The sequence below is a fragment of the Phocoena phocoena genome, chromosome 11 (assembly GCF_963924675.1).
Source record: "Phocoena phocoena chromosome 11, mPhoPho1.1, whole genome shotgun sequence".
Lineage (NCBI taxonomy): Eukaryota > Metazoa > Chordata > Mammalia > Artiodactyla > Phocoenidae > Phocoena > Phocoena phocoena.
The window spans coordinates 77,043,567-77,063,833 of NC_089229.1; the positions used below are offsets into that span (position 1 = coordinate 77,043,567).

Consider the following 20,267-nt stretch of genomic DNA (forward strand, 5'->3'; position numbering starts at 1 on the left):
GGTAGGCTCTTTTCCGTATGGTAGCAAGACTGCCGCCTACCGGAGCCAGTGAAACCGGTTTCCCTCCGGGAAAGAAGCCGAGACTACTTTCCGTACAGTAGCATGGTGGCCGCTAGCGGGGGCGGCCATAGCATCACGCCCGGGGGGAAGAGGCCGCCGTAAAGGAGGCGCCGCTTCCTCTTCTTACTTCTCCCGCCTCCCACCGGCTGTCGTAAAAGGGTGAATGGAGAGCGAGTTGTTGGGGGTAGAAAGGGAGGACAGGGGGCGCGGAGTCAGAGTGGCGCAGCAAGTGGCTGCAGGTGGCGACGGTGGCGGGGGGTGGGGAGTGAGGTAGTGCAAGGGTCGCGGAGGAGGAGGCTGAGAGGGTCAAAAGAAAAACTAAAGCTGCAGTCTGGCCTACTGGCCCGGGGGCCCCCGAGCCCCCGCCCGGGGAGATGGACCTCAACCGGATCATCCAGGCGCTGAAAGGCACCATCGACCCGAAGCTGCGGATCGCAGCTGAGAATGAACTCAACCAGGTAAGGAGCAGGCCTGCGGAGCCCCCCGCCGGCTCGCCGGACTCTCCCTCCTCGGCGCCCCTGATCTCCACCCCCACCCGGGCCCCGGGCCCCAGACCCCGACGCGTCTCTCGGCCGGTTCCACCCTCGCCCCAGCCCCCGCCCCGGGGTCCAGTGGCGCCGCACTCTCCGGATCTTTTCTCAACGGCTCACGCACCTGTTGGCCACCTTTGCATCTTTTCATGTCGTTTTCCTTCCCCAGTGCAGTTTGTTCAGCCTGCCTGGTCCGCAAAAAGAAGCTTTAGCAAGCTTTGCTAGTGTTTTCGGGATGTGATTTCTTTTCCTTAAGTACGCTGACTTGGTGGGAAAATTCACTTAAAATTCAAATCTGAGTTCAGCTTTTCTGCAGACCCAGCTCTTTTTAGGTGTTGCTGTGGGAAACCCTGCCCATCGCCTGCTTCTGTGGGGTTGGCAGGACCGTTTAGACACTGATTGGCAGTTTTGTTGGAGCGTTGGAGAAATGCTGTCGGGAGAGTGCTCTGGGAAGAACAGGCAATTTTTATGGTGTTAGTGCTTTGCGGAAGACTCGCCGAGCAGTAAGTGTAGGGATTTCTTATAAACGGTAAAATGTGTGAGACTTTCTTTCATTCCCCATCCTCTATTCTTACTAACTAGCCTTGACCATGTTCCAGCGATACTACCGACATTAACAAATTTAATGATCCCAAACTCTAGCTTGTATTTTACTCCTCACCTGTAAGAATGAATCAGAGACCTCTCACTAAAAAGTACGAATTAAGGTCCACCCCCGGGATAGATTGACAGCTGTGTGAGGTTGCAGTAATCCTTAAAATGTAAAAGAATATACCTAAATTAGTGGTTCTCAAAGTGTTGCCCAGGATGAGCAACATCAACATCGTTTGGGAACTTGTTAGAAATGCAAATTATGGGGCTTCACTCTAGACTTAAAGAATTAGAAACTCTGGGGATGGGGCCCAGTTATGTTTTAATTAGCTAGCTAGGTGATTCTGTGCTTCCTAAAGTGTGAGAACGACTGTCCTAAGTAAATGTTTCTGTAGGAGTTCACTTAGGTTTTCCCTCGTTGGAGTTGACTTTAAAGTGCAAATATCCATTGTGAATCTCTGAAAGGGATTATTTTAATGGGAAATCTGGGTGGAGTAAGTGTGAATCCAGGATTTCCAAGAGATAAGAGGGAGAGTGAAAACACTGACTCTGGAAGGAAGGTTGAGTTGAACTGAAGCCCAAAGGGAATGCATTGGTGCTTCAAAGAGAAAAGGATTCTCACTTAGAATAGGGGAAAATTAAAGTCAGTACCTGTCCCAGGCTTTGCAGAGTAAAAGTACTATATGTTGCTTGGCTAGAAGAGTAGTAATCCAGGCATTGGTTAGGAGGAACAAAGCAAGAGCTGAACTTGCAATCTACCAGTATGAACAGGGGAGTTAGCCTTTTTCTCTTCACAATGAGGCCAGATGTTATACTGGTAGTGTTGACAGGGATTATGTCTTTGCTATCATGTTGTACTACCCTGCCTCTGTTAGCCTACCCTTGCTTTGTTTCTGAGTCATCAGTATATAAGTGCAGTTGAATTTATAGAAGTGGAAAAGGTAGGTAGGAAAGCCTACAGAACTGCAAGAGACATTTAGGATCCAATTCTACCCTTTTCTTCGTGGTATTTCAATCCAAATCCATTCCAACCTCACTCTGCCCTGCCCCATATCCACCCAACTAATCACAGACCACAATTTCCTCTGTAACTTCTAAAAGTAGCTTATTGCTATGTCACTCATTTAACATTTATATTTAGTATAATGCTTTGGATTGTAATATGCTCTAAGTATTTTTTTGAATTGTAAGTAGAAGACCAAAGTATAATGTCATATAACCTTTTAATAAAACATGGTTTTAATGTCGGATTTTGTATGTTTATCCTTTACCACCACTGTAACCTCCTTTTTTGTTGAATAAACAGGTGGGGAATCTACCATAAATGATTACGGTCCAGCTCATTTAATATTTTAGTCTAGGTCCCCCCACGATAAATATTCTCTGCATAGGAAATAGGGGCAGTTTCTACAGTGTACTGATTGATTTGTCAGTTGCCATTTAGAAGAGTAGGCCGTTTCAAAACATAATGGCCTGTGTTCCAAAGGGTAAATTCTTTTGCACCTAGATTTTTTTTTTGCGGTACGCGGGCCTCTCACTGCTGTGGCCTCTACCGTTGTGGGAGCACAGGCTCCGGACGCGCAGGCTCAGCGACCATGGCTCACGGGCCCAAGTGCTCCGCGACATGTGGGATCTTCCCGGACCGGGGCACTAACCCGTGTCCCCTGCATCGGCAGGTGGATTTTCAACCACTGCGCCACCAGGGAAGCCCCCAAGGATAAATTCTTATTTGGAACTATATTTTTCTGTAGCCAACATCTTTCTGTTACCAGTGACTGGCTCCTTGACTGCTATATCCAATATTGCTTCTCTGGAAAAATGTGTTTTCAGTTTTATTGGAGGATATTAAGAATGGATCCTGTACACATTCATCACTGTCTTTAAACCCAGCAGTCCCTTTAGCAGCAGCATAGGGAAGTAGGAATGGGTAGATATCTTTTTCTGGTAACTCATCCAGAAAGATGTCTTCTTTTAGTAAATCATGGCCTCAAAAGGGAAATCAAGATATTTACTTTCATTGCCACACTTTGGAATCTCTCCTTTTCCATGCATCTGTATGTATCATTTTTATTGCCCTTTAAGAGAGTTTGCTTCTGTGAATAACATATTTATTGGGTTATTTGCAGGCACTACTACAAGACTCTGCTCTCACGGACCTTACCTTCTAGTGGGGGATACAGAAAAGTAAATAATACAATTTTAGGTTATAAGTGCTATAGAGAGTAAAGCCCTAGAGAGAGTGTTGGAATGTATAAGTAGGGTGATCAGTCTCTGAAGAATGGCATTGAGCAGAGACCTAGATATTGTGAAGAAGTGAACCAGATGAACTGGGAGAGGAAGAAAGGGAAGAGCAAATTCAGTAAAGGCCTTCAACTTGATGTGTTGGAGGACTGGAAAAGTTAATGTTGAGAGAGCAACGAGGCAGAGTGGGAAAACATCAGGTTTTGCTTTAAATGAATTCTCATAAAATGCAGAATTTAGCTAAGCAAGGAAACTTTATTTTCAGAAAACTTAACAGGTATGAACCAAAATCCTCAAGAAATCATTGAGAGATAGTATTATTATCTTTTAGAAACTTGAAGCCCAGGGTAGAAAAAGAAATTGGATAAATATTTGTAAGGAAAGTAGTATGAGAATATATCTGAATTTACCACTGAATGTTTTAGCTGGTCAAATTAATGTTGATTGAATCAAGGCTGAAAGAAGACAAAAAGTTGCAGAAGTTCTCTGAAATGTCAAACAGTTGCAAAAAGAGGAGTTCCAAAATGTGTACAGTGGCAACAGTGTTGAAATAAAGTCTCCACTATAACTACTTCCAAATAAGTAGTATTAATCTAAGTGTAAAGGTTTTGTACTTATGTATAATAAGTAAACTATGTAGATTAGAACTAAACAATATATATGTTTCAATCATTGATTCACTACAGGATCTTACAGTATCTCAAAAGTTATAAACGTGAGTTATTTCACAAGAATATAAATGTAGAAGGTGAGACTGAGCTAAATCTGTTTTAATTTTGACTCCTGTAAACTGCTATTAAAAGAAATCTGTTTTCTTAAAAACTACTTTAAATTTCTGGTGGTTTCAATTTACTTTATATACAACAGATTTAAGATTTTGAGGTTTATACAGGATGAAAGGAAGAGCAATTATAAGATAATTTAAAATTTTACTGAAGGATATGGAAAGACTTAGAAAGCATAATGTTCCTGGATGGAAAGAAGCAATGTTTAAAGATGCCACTTTTCTCCAAATTTTTGGTCAAACATTTATCTTTTTTTTTTTCATATGTATTTATTTGGTTGCACTGGGTCTTAGGTGTGGCAGGCGGGCTCCTTAGTTGCGGCACACAGGCTCCTTAGTTGTGGCATGTGAACTCTTAGTTGCGACATGCATGTGGGATCTAATTCTCTGACCAGGGATCGAACCCCGGCCCCCTGCATTGGGAGCGTGGAGTCTTAACCACTGTGCCACCAGGGAAGTCCCTGAACATTTATCTTAATAAATGCTATTACATATAATAGGAAAGGTGATAAATTTAAAAAATGGAGTGGTATGCACAAACCTAGTGGTGTACTGAAAGGGATGCACCATAGATCCAGGCTCCTGGGAGGAGGTAAGCAGAAACGACTCTGCGTCATGGTCTGGCTTTAGCCTCACTGAGTATGAGTCTTTTCTGGGAATGTCAGTGGGCAAGGCCAAGTGTAAGCTCTGGGAATGTGGCAGGCCTGTACTAGACAGGTACTAGGTCCAGGTACTAGACATCTGGAGGGTATATGATCAGAAGGAATAGGCTGCTCTCTCTCTCTTTTTTTTTTTTTTGCTTCTAAAGTTACCATGGCCAAACTCAGGAATAGGTCAAAGTAGAACATGTCTATGGGGAGAAATGGCCCAGGCAGCAGGCAGTTCATCAGCACAGGCTCACTTGGGCATTGTTAAATTTAAAAGATGCTCTGGCAGGGAAGAGATATGGGAACATATGTATATGTATAACTGATTCACTTTGTTATAAAGCAGAAACTAACACACCATTGTAAAGCAATTATACTCCAATAAAGATGTAAAAACAAACAAACAAACAAAAAGATGGCTAGAATATAATCAGTACTCAATAAAATTTGTTGAACAGATTAAAAAAAAAAAAGATGCTCTGGCAACAGAGAGCAGCTGGTGATGACAGCTCTCAACACTGTCTTGTGAAGCACACTGTTCCAGTCTGGACTGGTTCCTCTCTATAGCTCATGCACAGCCATTGTCCGTTTTCTGTGTTGGATCTCTTGTTTTCTGTAGCCCATGTTTTCCTGTTTGTCAAAAATACCGTAAACAAAATTGAAGCACAAATAAGCTGTAAACAAACACTTGCAATGTATAAGTCAAATAAAAATTTGAGATTAAATTCATAAAATAGCTCCTAGAATTTATTAAGAATAAAACAAATATTCCATTTACAAAAGGGTGAGGGGATAAAGGAATTTGTAGAAGAAAACAAATAGCCAACAAACAGGAAAAAAAGAATAAATGTAATTTAAAATATGAATAAGGTTTAAAAGTTTTGAAGGACTGATAATGCTAATCCCTATATTAGATAGATGAACACACATATCCTACTCTTGGGAGTGTAAATTGCTACACCCTTTCCAGAGAGCATTTTGACAATATATGTCCAAAAAGCATAAAATTGTTCTTACTCATTTATTCATCAACTTATTCTAAGTAAATTTTTCTGACTTGGAGTATTTTAGTAATCTTCATTTGGCTTTGTAGAGTTTCTCTCACTTTAAAAGTTTTTCTTTTATTTGGACAGTAATGTATTCAGAAACAGGTGCTAACAGTTATTCATTTATATTGCCCTATTTTTTTATAAAATATTTCTTTGTAATTTCAGTCTTACAAGATTATCAATTTTGCCCCCAGTTTACTTCGGATTATAGTCTCTGACCATGTGGAATTCCCAGTACGCCAGGCAGGTGAGTTGGTTTTTTTTTTAATCCTTTATAAGTTTATTTATGTGTAAAAGTAGGACTAGTGTTTTATTTCATTTCTAAATATCTGCTTTCTTTGAAAACATAGGAAACACACATGAAGTATTTCTAATGGCTTAAAATCTCACTCTCTTTTTCCCTGGAAATTTAGAGGTCCATACTGAGCTCTTAAATCTACCATAGCTTTTTCTTTCTTCTTCTCCCTTCTCCCTTCTAGCTACAGTTCCTTTTCTCTGTAACCTTGCCATTTTTCCCTCTTAGCTTTCCCAGTTTTAATAGCTTTATCTCCCTAATTTTTAATGATTCCTGGTGGCCTTGCCTTTGGGCCCATAGATTAAGACCATGAATTTGTATATATTAATTTGGTTCCATTCATGCATCAGATCGTGGAGATAAGGTTTGCACAGGTGTTCTTAACCACATGATTGGGGAGCAGGACTTTTGTTATAAACATGAAACTTACTTTTGAGTCTGTGGGATCTTAGGGTAGTTCCTTGATGTGTATTATTATTCTTTTTGCTTTTTTAATGAACTGGTAGTTAGAACCCAGAAGGTTAAAAAATGGGGAAAGTCTTAGAGTGTTATGAGTCCTGGAAAGAGAATAATTTCATGATAAAAGGGGTAAAATGATAATACCTAGTTTAAAAATATGTAATTGAAGAGACTTAAAGAATTATGTAAGTGATATGTACTAATAAATAATTTAGGCAATATAGAAAAATAGAAACAAAAATGTAGAAAAAAATTACCTGACATTCATCACTCAGAAATGACCGTCACTAACATTGGGTGAACGTTAGTCTTTGCATGTGTTCAGGTAGAAGGATAGATGAACAATATAGAAATGGGATTATACTATACATACTGATAAAAGTATTTAGTTTTACTTGAACATAACAGAATAAAAATATAGGGAATCATTAAGTTTTGGAGAAATATGATTTTCTAAATGATCCATTTGTGGTTAAGAAAAACCTATGGAAAAGCATTCACAGTGGAATTATTTTTTACTTTAATAAGGTTTGTAAGACTTCTGTGTAAGTTTTTTGAAACCACAATTCTCAATTTAATCTTTGTTTTATAAAATAGGGCTTTTTTTTTTTTTTTTTTTTTTTGTGGTACGCGGGCCTCTCACTGTTGTGGCCTCTCCCGTTGCGGAGCACAGGCTCCGGACGCGCAGGCTCAGTGGCCATGGCTCACAGGCACAGCCGCTCCGCGACATGTGGGATCTTCCCGGACCGGGGCACGAACCCGTGTCCCCTGCATCGGCAGGCGGACTCTCAACCACTGCGCCACCAGGGAAGCCCAATAGGGCTGTTTTGAAACCACATTTTGCTAAGTGAAACCTATTTTAATAACCTAAGTGTTTATAGGGCCATTGTGAATTTCCCATAAAGCTTTGTAGAAACATTTTTAGAGATCTTAAAGCAATTTATTAAATTAATATGTCTTCTTTATATGACATACAAACATTACAAAAATACAGTTTATATTATTAGATTCCTCTTAATCCCACCCCCAGAAATACCTGCCGTCAACTTTGGTGCATGGTTCTCTAATTCTTTTTTTCCTGTAGATAGGTTGGTTTTAAAAAGTAACAAAAATCTGTTTGTATTACACATGCTATTTTATAATTTCCTTTTTTTCATTTAACCTTATACCCTTGGGGCATCATTCCATGTACATATACTTCATTCTTTGTAACAGTTATTCAATATTTCTTTGAATTAGAACTGCCATAGTTTATTTAAGCAATCTGATATTAGTGGACATTTCCTTTATTGTCCCTTTTTGTGGGTTTTTTTTTTTTTTTTTGGTACGTGGGCCTCTCACTGTTGTGGCCTCTCCCGTTGCGGAGCACAGGCTCCGGACGCGCAGGCTCAGCGGCCATGGCTCACGGGCCCAGCCGCTCCGCGGCATGTGGGATCTTCCTGGACCGGGGCACAAACCTGTGTCCCCTGCATCGGCAGGTGGACTCTCAACAACTGTGCCACCAGGGAAGCCCCTTTTTTGTGGTTTTTGATAGAGGCAATGCTGAAATGAACATCCTTGGACACGTATCTCTGGATGCTCGTGTGGATAGTTTCACAGAATAAATTTTAACAAATGGAAGTACTAGGTCAATGATATTAACAATTTTGAATTAGTAGAATTCAAATTCAAATATATACTTTGAATTGAACAAAGTAGAATTTTGAATCTTATCACCAAGTTGCATTTACTTGCTTTTCTATCAAGAGTGCATTAGAATGCTGGGTTCCCCATGTCCTCACCAACTGTATACAACTTTAAATCTTAATAACTTAGGTAATTAAGTTTTGATATAAAATGTAAATAGCATTTAAAGGCAATTTTTTCTTCATAGTTTATGTAGATTTCAAATCTGTTAGCCACATGACAGGGTTTGTCTTGGTGGTTGATCATGTCCTAACTTACTAGGACAACTTTCTACTTTAGAGCATCCATTTTATTAGACAGTCTGAAATATACTGTGTAGACTTCTACATTATCACCTAAATTTAAGTGCCATTAATAAATTTTCTGTTCTATTTAATCTATTATTAAAATACAAAAGCTCCAAGAATCTGATGGTGACACCCAGACAGATAATTTATCATTTTAGCATGACATTTAAAGAAGAATGATGTGATCTTTGATTAAAAAATATCAGCCTGTATAAAAAATTATGCTAATATTAAGTGGAAATACTTAGTTCTGCAAAATATTCAGTGCTTGATTATTTTGTTTGTGGGGAATTCTAAAATATTCTTGCTATTATCAAGCAAGCTCATTAGTGAATGTCCTTTATTACCTTACTGTGAAGAAATAGGAAATAAATGTAATATTTTGATATTGGCAAGCCAAACAAAATAAATTTGGATGTTTGCTCCACTGTTTTCCTTTTGATTGGTAAGCTTAATAGCATTATTAAAGTTAACCTCAGTGTTCCAGAATACAAAACCTAGAAATAAGCAGAAAGTTGCCTCTGATCAGTCCAGAAGCACTTCAAGAAGCTCTTTTGTTAAAACTAATGTGTCTTTGTAGGATACTCAGAATCTATTTAATCTTGTTTTAGATATATAATATATACACTTTGTTACCTTATTTCCTAGTCCTTAACAGATTAAAGGAATAACAGATTAAAGGAATAACAAGGAAGGAGAGAGGGGCTACCAAATTACTGTGAAAAATGGAAAAGCTTAAAAACATCAACTTAGAAAAGCACAGCATTCTGCTTCACAGAGTTTAATGGCATCCTTTCCCCTTTGAGGTTATGGAACCCAGTTGATCTGTGTAGTGGTGGCTCTGGGTCCAGAGGATAGAGTGTGTGTGATGATATATTGTGTTTGAGAAGGGGAGAAGCGTTTGTATGTTTTAAAACTAATTTCAAAGTTAAGATGCTTGAAATTGTGAGTGGATTCTGCAGAAAAGCAAATTTTAATACTTAATTTCTTCATGAATGAATTAAGATAATTTGTATTTTCTTAGCTCTGGCAAATGTTAGATACTTGAATTAAATGATTAAAGGGAGATTTTTAGATTATTGGTACAGTTTCAGTTATTTTTGGTATATTTCCTTCATTATCTTTAGTAATCCATGATTATCCATGAGAGTAATTAATATTCTCTTTTCAAATTATTCATTAAGTTCAATTTTATTTTAACTAATTGCAGATTTATTCCAACATATACAAATTTGTCAGTGTGCCTTTTATATAGGCCATCTCTTGTGGTGTCCCATAATAAAAATATTTTTTAGTTATAAAATTAATAGCATTTAATGACGGAATTATGAGTAAGTCCATGATTTTACCATGTCTGTATCTTTGCTGTCTGAAAGTTGTGTTTTATTTTCAAGACTAGTTCTATAGGGATTAAAACGGTGTGTATAATATATTGATTTTTTGATTTTTCTTTCTGCAAAGATTAATCTCATGAAATCAGTCTGAACTGCTGACAGGTTGGACCATATTCTTAGATCATTTATTCATTTTTTTCAACAGTTTATGTATTTTTATTGCTGATGACTATAATATTAAAAAATAAATATACTGGGATAAACGATGGTACTTAGTCCAGAGACTGTGTGGTCTGAATTAAAAAAAGACAAAAACCCAAACTCTCTCACATATAGATACATTTTCTCTCCCTCCCTCCCTCCCTCCCTCCCTCCCTTTCACTCTCTCAAATAATTTTTGTTTTTATCCTAAAAAATGGAAATCTTAGGTGAAATTGTCTTTTTCAGACCTGTATTGAATCAAAACTAATGAAAGAGGACCTTGTAGGATGTCAGGTTTATAATTTCATTGGGTTTCTGTTATATTACAGCCAATGTAGAACATGTTGGTTTATTCTCTGTGGTATAATGCTTTTATGAGCCAATTTAGTTTATGTTAAAATTGAGATGAAGGGAGGATTGGGTGGAGGGGAGAAGGGACAGGAGAAACTTAAGGGAAGAAAGTTATAATGCTTTGCAGATCACCTTTCTTTATTCATATATATTAAGTATATGTAAGAATATGACACTATAAGTAATTATTAATTTACATTCAGTGCTCGGCTGGGATGGTTAGAAAACTTCACACCCCCTATCAAAATTCTGTAGCAGTATGTTAGCTTCTTTTAGAAGTCTTTTGTTAAATGTTGATGATTAAAAAGAATAGGAACAGAATCATTGATTATGTGTTTTGATAGAAATAAACAGGTAAGAAATTTCCTGAGATTTTCCAAAAATATTTGAAAGCTGATGTCCTTTTCTTTATTGTTATATTTACAAGTGGCAAATATTTCAAAAGGGTTAGATAAAAATTACCAATACTATAGGTGTTTCAAAATAGTAGTGCGGGATAATAGCCCGTGAAAAAAAAACAACAAAAAAAGCAATCTCCATGAAGGACTGTAGAATTTCATGTGTTGTCAGTTCAGTATTAGGCATTATGAACAGTATGACTCTTGTGGTCTCAAAGTACTTAGCAGAGTTTCATTTAGACCATCTTGTGTTTAGTCTAAGGATGCATACTTGAGTTCCTGGATCATTTTTCTGTCATGTAAACTCTGGAAGCTTGATTTAATGAGATGTTTTCTGCTTAGACTTGCTTTACTAGCTAAAGAGAAACTTTTAATTCTTATCCATTTTCCCTTCCCCACTTGGCTATTTATAGCTGTAAGATTTTCCATTTTTGCTGGGTATCATGTTTAGCATTGAAGGGTTTAGCCTTTCATGCTCTGTAAAGCTGAATGAAAGCCATCTTTTTGATACTGCTACTTCAGCATTTGTTTTTCTCTGACTTAGCTGCCATTTACTTGAAGAACATGGTGACCCAGTACTGGCCGGACCGAGAACCTCCACCAGGAGAAGCAATATTTCCATTTAACATTCATGAAAATGATCGCCAGCAAATACGTGATAATATTGTGGAAGGAATAATTCGGTCTCCAGATTTAGTGAGGTACATTATACTGTTTCTATATGCTTAGTAGGAAGCCCAAAATATATGAATGGGGGAGGTTGGATTTAATCATCAGCCTCAAGTTTGTTTTTTAAAAGAGATAAAGTAATGAAGATGGGCAAAGAATACAGTTTTAGTTATTTGTTTTTGCATTTGTAATTCTTTGCCTCAAAATATTTTGGAAAAAATATTTAGTTTCTGTAAGTTGCCACAAAAAGAGTGGAGGCAAAAATCTAATGAAAATTGTTGTATAGATCCTTGCTATGTGAATAACCTATGTTCTTAGTTATGAGCTCTTGACTTTTTACTATCTGCTTTTCTTTTCCCTGATACAGGGAAATTGACTTCTGGGGGTTTTAACCTACCAGTTTTTGTAACACTTTACCTATCTTTTTGTTCATTTTTATGAACTGAGCTTCTTTTCCTTTGAAGAAGACAGGATAGAGAAAATATAAACTAGAATTGTCTCTGGTTTTTCAAATTTAGATTAGATGCTATAAAGCAGCACTGTCCAATAGAACTTTCTGCAGTGATGGAAATGTTTTATATCCACACTGTCTGATATTTAGCCATGTGGCATAGAAGCCAACTGAGTACTTGAAATGTGGCTAGTGTAACTGAGGAACCGAATTTTTAATTCAATTTTGATTAAATTACGGTGTGTGCATGTAGCTGGTACCTGCCCTTAGTGGATAGCAGAGGTGTAGGTCAAAAAAATTATGCAATCTTAAAAGAGGAGAAACAAATTCTTTTCACCATGAGTAAGTGATTAGGTTGCTTTTGAAAATGTGGGAGGGAAATAGATGAAATTGAGGTAGGGGAATGAAATTATTTAACTTCAAGAGATTAGATGTAACCTATCCCTGAGTGTATAATGTACATTGGCATAAGCAGAAGAAAGGGAAGAAAGTGTGAGGATAACAGTGAGGAAGGTGGACAAACATTGAACACCTCTTTGTGCAGTTGTTTGGGTAAGAAGAGAAAATAGGGGTATTGATGAAAGAAAATCATCATTCTCATTGGTTGCCCAAATGCCATCTGGCACTGGCTTCCCTGTGGTACCATCATGTGTCCATTTCTTGTCAAAATCTTTACATTTTCAAATCTCTCTGAATCTTGCAAGCAATGACTTCTACACTTTAATATGTGAAAGGATGGCTGTTCATAAACATCCTTTGCTTGGCTTGGAATTGAGAAAGGATTAAGAGGGTCAACCTAGGGGCTTCCCTGGTGGCGCAGTGGTTGAGAGTCTGTCTGCCGATGCAGGGGACGCAGGTTCGTGCCCCAGTCCGGGAAGATCCCACATGCCGCAGAGTGGCTGGGCCCGTGAGCCATGGCCGCTGAGCCTGCGCATCCAGAGCCTGTGCTCCGCAATGGGAGAGAGGCCACAACTGAGAGGCCCGCGTACTGCAAAAAAAAAAAAAAAAGAGGGTCAACCTGAAGATGAAATTAAAAAAATGAAAAGTTTCAGTTTTATTGAATACAAATATGACCTATTTGTTGTTTAGGAACAGCTGCTGGTGGCACAAGGGGTTATCTTTATCTTTATTATGAGACAGTTCTTTGTGGCTTTGCTTCTTTTATGTCCTGAAGGCTTAACTGTAACTACTCTTTTTTTTTTTTTGGTACGCGGGCCTCTCACTGTTGTGGCCTGTCCCGTTGTGGAGCACAGGCTCTGGACGCGCAGGCTCAGCGGCCATGGCTCACGGGCCCAGCCGCTCTGCGGCATGTGGGATCTTCCCGGACCGGGGCACGAACCTGCGTCCCCTGCATCGGCAGGCGGACTCTTAACCACTGCGCCACCAGGGAAGCCCTGTAACTACTCTTAAAGAAATATTCTCAAAGTTTATTTAAGAGTATTGCAAAGGATCTTTTGCAATTAGATTTGGAAAAGATCCTTTGCAAGGAAAAGGCATTATTTGTTTCATTTCAGTGAAATCAAGTTATTGGCTGTTGAACTGAACACATATCTTTTTCTTGGCACTATGGAATCCTAATTTAGCTAGATTCACTCTCCATCCATTTGCAAGTGACCATGTAAGGACATACTAATAGTTGGTAGAAGAGAACTTTTTTTCCCCTCACTTTCTTTTCAATCCCAATTATAGTTGTATCCAATTGAGGAAATGATTACTGACCTAAGTGTTACGAGATCACATCTTTCATAGCTTCACTTTGCGGTTTCATTAAAGAGGTTTCTTCTTCTTTTTTTTATGTCTTTCCTGTTGCTTTTTTCTTTATTTCTTTGGAAATAGTTCTTAGCATTCCTCTTCAGGAATTACCAGCTAATGCTTGTTACTTCATACAAAAATTAGGATCTCAGGAAGCTGTGATAGGTGCAAAATACTGTGTGACTGGGAACTGATGATGAATGGTTCCAGACTTTGGCTCACAGAGATGTTTCCCACTGTTATGTAGGCCTCCATTTTACTTACTTTGACCGTTTTTAGGCTAAGATGTCCAGTTGAAACGATAAAATACTTTTTTGGTTTTGTTTCCCCCTTAGGATATAATAACCAAAATACAAAATATAACAAGCTGGGAAATTTTACAGAGCTAGGGTGGATTCATTGTCTTTTTTTTGGAAAATTTTTTATGAGTTTATTTTAAGTTTTTTTTTTTTTTTTTTTGGTGTGGACCAATTTTAGAGTCTTTATTGAATTTGTTACAATATTGCCTCTGTTTTACGTTTTGGTTTTTTGGCCACAGGGCATGTGGGATCTTAGCTCCCCAACCAGGGATCAAACCCACACCCCCTGCATTGGAAGGCGAAGTCTTAACCACTGGACCACCAGGGAAGTCCCTGAATTTATTTTTAAATTCTTTATAGGACTTTATAGGTTTTTCTTTATAGGACTGCTCTTTTTTCCTCCACCCCAGATAAATATCTATATAATGTAAGTAAATAGGAATCAGAGTGTTTTTATGTACAATATTAGAGGTCTTTGAAGCCTGATATTTATAACTACTTAGATTTTGGACTTTTTTCCCCCACTTTATAGAGTCCAGTTAACAATGTGTCTCCGTGCCATCATTAAATACGATTTCCCTGGTCACTGGCCAGCGGTAGTCGACAAGATAGACTATTACTTGCAATCACAGAGCAGTGGAAGCTGGCTTGGCAGTTTATTATGTCTGTATCAACTGGTGAAGACATATGAGTAAGTTGATTTCTATTGGCTGAAGATACCAGCCTCCTGTTACTTAGAAGAATTACATTGCATAGAGGGGTCTGCTATGGGTGTTCTACAGAATCAGGTTAGATTGGGAAATGTTGGATTAAACACAGTTAAACATGTTTATATACTACAGTTTTTCAAAGAATCTTTAATCTGCTAATGTACTAATCTCTAAGTTAGTGCTTCTCAAACTTATTTGTTAGTTTCAGAGGACCATTTATTAACAGTTTTCCTTGGAAATTTTGATGGAGAGGTACCTTAACATTTATATTTAAGTAAGCACATCATTAAGTAAACCAAACATTTACCTTTTTGGATGCAAGGTAGAAAATGTTCAAGTTTCTTTGCTAGTGACTTTCTTTTCTATAAAAGTTGCTTGGGAGGTGTGGGACTAGTGTCACATTTAATAGCATTGCTTTCTAGCTCCTAAGGGGATTGTTGCTTCTGCATGCAAAGTCCTGTAGTCTTCCTTCTAAAATGATTTTTAGAGTATATTTTAGATTTATACCTGTTAAAGTGACCTAAGAGCACCTAAATTTGTAAACTGTTTTAACTTCTCAAAGTAGGGTGGTAGATGGACAAATGTTTTTTCCACCACATTATTTGTTATATAATAGGAATGTCTATTTGAACTGTTTATCAACTTGTATTTTATAGCAAGAATTGTGGTATGTGAAAATTAATTTAAGTACTAGAAAAATTCATGTGGAAAGTTGCAAAACTGTCTTGGATTTTTTTGAACTAGTCTAACTCTTTCTAGAAAGATTTTAGGTATTCTGCCTAAAACAGGGATATGCTTTTTCAAAGTCCCTTTCAAGTTTATTCTAGCAATCCAAACAGAAAATGTAAGCTAGTGTTTGGAATGTTATAGCTTTATATAGTTTAAAAATATTATTTTTCATTCATTGTTTATAGCTCTTTTGTGGGGGGGAGAAATTATTGTTCTCTCTTTTTGTCTTTGCTCATGTAGATATAAGAAAGCAGAGGAAAGAGAACCTCTTATAGCAGCAATGCAAATATTTCTGCCTCGTATTCAGCAACAAATCATGCAGCTCCTTTCTGATTCCTCACATTATTCTGTATTAATACAGAAGCAGATCCTGAAAATCTTTTATGCACTTGTGCAGGTAAGTTTCTATAGCAGAAGACAAATACGGTGCCTTGTATTTCTGCCTGATACATAGAAAGTGCTCAGTAAGTGTCAGTTATTGTTAAAAATTACATATTGTATATTCTCACATGTATTTCTTTAAAAACATCCTTATGAGAGAACAGACTTTGAGAGGTCAACTTAATTGTCCAAGGTTATCTGAGTGGCAGAGCTGAGATTCAGTGTCCATATGCCTTTCACCCCCAGTCTCTGAAGTCTGGGTATGGAAGAAACAAGGTAGTTAACTTCCCTGAAACCTGATAATTTGACTAATCTGTCCATAGCATTCTGCCTGTAGGATTAGTTATGATTATAGGAGAAGAGGAAGGAAAAGAAGAGAGTTCCTTTTTTTTTTTTTTTTTTTGCGGTACGTGGGCCTCTCACTGTTGTGGCCACTCCCGTTGCGGAGCACAGGCTCCTGACGTGCAGGCTCAGCGGCCATGGCTCATGGGCACAGCCGCTCTGCGGCATGTGGGATCTTCCCGGACCAGGGCATGAACCCGTGTCCCCTGCATTGGCAGGCGGACTCTCAACCACTGCGCCACCAGAGAAGCCCTGAGATTTCCTTTTTTTAATTGGGAAAGCATATTGATGGTAGTTTCTTTACATTTGACCCATTTAAAGCTAACAAACAAGATTGAGTGCCTCATTTACCTTCATTTAAAATACTTCCTTTTTCTTACCTGAAAGCTATAAAGAACATTAATATGGAATGTTTTAAATATAAAAATATTTAAAATTTAATCCTCAAAAGACTTGGGTAAGTTATTTCGATCTGGGTGGAGAAGAATAATTGTTGTCAGTTTAAACTGTTTGATGTTGAATGGATTAAGGCTTTATTTCATGCTTTCTAGTTAAATTAGTCACGGCAAGAGGGTAGTTTCATCAGGCTAGAGAGCCAAGATAGTTTGGTTTTGTTCTTGGCTTCTCTCTGACTTAAGTATTTTCATACTGTTCTAGAATATTTCACTTGAATAAAGATTTATATTTTTAGCCTCATCTTTTAAACTTTTAATAGAGATAGTCCAAGGCAGATTTTCCTGGTTTTTCAGCTTAGCCTTTTTTGGGGGAGAGAGAAAGGGAAAGGAGGCACATCTGAGAAAAGAGAAGAAACTAGAGTACTAGGAAAACATTCCTTCATCCTCTTTTTTTAAAAGTAATAAGGTAGGAAGATGTATGGTGCTTTTGTTTTTGTTTTTCTGTTCAGAAATCTTCCTCAGGAGAATCACTTTTTAGCAAATATTTTTTATTCAGTGAGATGTTTTGCCATTAGATATAGTAATATCCCATTTATTTGGAGCCAGACTTCCCTTTCCCCATTGGGAGAAGCATAGCCAGGAATCAGTAAGTGAGACAGAGGCTGATGAAATAGTTTTCTTAAAACCTCTACTTCTACTTGGTTTGCTAAGAGAACAAAAATCTAAAATTTTTTTTCTCAACATGTATGTGCTAAAAACCTAAAAAACCAGAAAAAAACCCTCATCATTTTAAACCATTTTAGTAATCTATTATATGCTAATACAGTAATATTCTTTAGTGGGAAATCCTGGAAGCAAAAATTTAGAAGGCTTTAGGAGGCACAGTTACAGTGTTTATGGAAGTAAAAAGTGATTATCTAACAATTTGGGATGAGGCAGAAAAATTTATGTTTTAAAAAGTATGACGCAATGAAATTGATTTTGTCTAAGCATTTATTAAATATTGTGTACAGGACTGTTGAATATTCCATACATATTTCAGAACTCGTTTGTCCAGAAGTGAACTCATTGTTACTTTCCCCCAGCCCTTAGCCTGCTCCTCCTATGTTCCCCATCGTAAAGCCAACTGACTCCCCACTGCGTTTAGAACAAAGTGTTAACTTTTTCCCATGGCCTATAAAACCCTTCATCTCTTGCCTCATCTTATACCATACTTAGCTTTAGCTTTGTTCTTTGCACTCCAGCCATATGGAAATTCTTTCAGCTTCATGAGCAGGTCATGTCCTCTGTCACTTCTGAGCCTTTAAGGCACTGTGTTTCTGCCTGGAGCATTCTCCTTCCCCTTTATGCCCTGGTCAATTTGTGCTCCTTCAGGTCTTGGCTTGCATATCACTTCTTCCAGGAAGTTGTCTCTGATAGTAGCAGGCTGCATTAGGTGGTCCTCACAGGTGCCCTTATCAACATTACACTGCTTTTATCTGTACTATTTATCATACCATATTGTAATTCCTTGTTTAAATGTGTTCCCCCTCACCCCCTCAACTAGACTGTGAGCTTTACTTAACATTATGTCCTTAGTGTGTAGTAGGTTTTGGACTGCATGGATGCAGAGGTGCTATGCCTCATCTCCTGTAGCTCAAGGTGTAGTAGGGGTGGGGCTGCACACTGTAATACAGTGAACTGTGATTTCATGCCACAGTGTAGAGGAAAGTAATTGAAAAAATGTTTCTTGAATGTTTCATGATGTAAAGATTTTCATTAAAGTCATTAAAATGAGTTTCCACCACAAAAAAAAGATAATTATGGGAGGAGAAATTAAGGAGACACCCCTATTTACAATTGCATCAAAAAGAGTAAAATACCTAGGAATAAACTTAACCAAGGAGGTAAAAAACCTATACTCTGAAAACTATAAAACATTGATGAAGGAATTTAAAAACAATACAAAGAAATGGAAAGATATTCTGTGTTCTTGGATTGGAATAATTAATATTGTAAAAATGTTCATACTACCTAAAGCAATCTATAGATTTAATGCAATCTCTATCAAAATACTGATGACATTTTTCATAGAACTAGAACAAATAATTTACAAAAGACCCTGATTTGCCAAAGCAATCTTGAGAAAAAAGAACAAACCTGGAGGTATCATGCTCCCTGACTTCAGACTATACTACAGAGACACAGTAATCAAAACAGCATGGTACTGGCACAAAAACAAGCATATAGATCAATGGAACGGAACAGAGAGCTCAGAAATACACCCACACACCTATGGTCAATTAATCCATGACAAAGGAGGCAAGAATATACAATGGAGAAAAGACAGTCTCTTCAGTAAGTGGTGCTGGGGAAACTGGACAGTTACATGTAAATGAATGAGATTAGAACATTTCCTCACACCATATACAAAAATAAACAAAATGGATTAAGACTTGGAAACCATAAAACTCCTAGGAGAGAAAATAGGGAGAAAACTCTTTGACATAAATCATAGCAATTGTTTTTTGATCTGTCTCCTAAGGCAAGGAAATAAAAGCAGAAATAAACAAGTGGGACCTAATTAAACTTAAAAGCTTTTGCACAGCAGAGGAAATCATTGACAAAACGAAAAAGACAACCTACTAAATGGGAGAAAATATTTGCAAAGGATATGACTAATAAGGGGTTAATATCCAAAATTATAATAAACAGCTCATACAACTCAATATCAAAAAAATAACCCAATTAAAAAATGGGCAGGAGACCTGAATAGACATTTATCCAAAGAAGACATACAGGTGGCCAACAGGCACATGAAAAGATGCTGAACATCACTAATTATCAGAGAAATGCAAATCAAAACCACTGGATACCACCTCATACTGGTCAGAATAGCTATCATCAAAAAATCTACAAATAACAAATGTTGGCAAGGATGTGGAGAAAAGGGAATCCTTGTACATGTTGGTGGGAATGTAAATTTGTACAGCCATTATGGAAAGCAGTATGGAGGTTCCTGAAAAAACTAAAAACAGAACCACCACATGATCCAGCAATTCTCCTGCTGGGTGTATATCTGGAAAAAAATGAAAACACTAATTTGAAAAGATACATGCACCCCAGTGTTCATAGTGGTATTATTTACAGTAGACAAAATAAGGGAACAACCTAAGTGTCCATCGATAGATGAATAGATAAAGAGGTGGTGTGTGTATCTACATATACACAATGGAATATTACTCAGCCATAAAAAAGAATGAAATTCTGCCATTTGCAACAATGTGGATGGACTTAGTGAAATAGTCAGACAAAGAAAGACAAATACTCTTATCACTTATATGTGCAATCTAAAAAAATAAAACAAACGAATGAATATAACAAAACAGAAACAGATTTACAGTTATAGAGAACAAACTAATGGTTAACAGTGAGGAGAGGGAGGTGGGGAGGGTTGAGACAGGGGTATGGGATTAGGAGACACTAACTACTATGTATAAAATAAATAAGTAACAAGGATGTATTGTACAGCACAGGGAAATATAGCCATTATTTGGTAATAACTTTAAATGGAGTATAGTCTATAAAAATACTGAATCACTCATATGCCCGAAACTAATATAATATTTTAAATGAACTATACTTCA

General features: G+C 37.5%; 1 protein-coding gene across 1 annotated transcript in view; it reads left to right on the plus strand.

Annotated features, from left to right (window-relative positions):
• Positions 1–434: 434 nt before the first annotated feature.
• Positions 435–20,267, plus strand: part of IPO8 (importin 8) — a 69,070-nt gene continuing 49,237 nt past the window's right edge. Inside the window, exons 1-5 of the mRNA XM_065887081.1 lie at positions 435–518; positions 6,068–6,149; positions 11,458–11,614; positions 14,617–14,775; positions 15,764–15,920. Coding sequence (XP_065743153.1) covers positions 435–518; positions 6,068–6,149; positions 11,458–11,614; positions 14,617–14,775; positions 15,764–15,920 — 639 coding nt within the window. The remainder of the gene's footprint in view (positions 519–6,067; positions 6,150–11,457; positions 11,615–14,616; positions 14,776–15,763; positions 15,921–20,267) is intronic.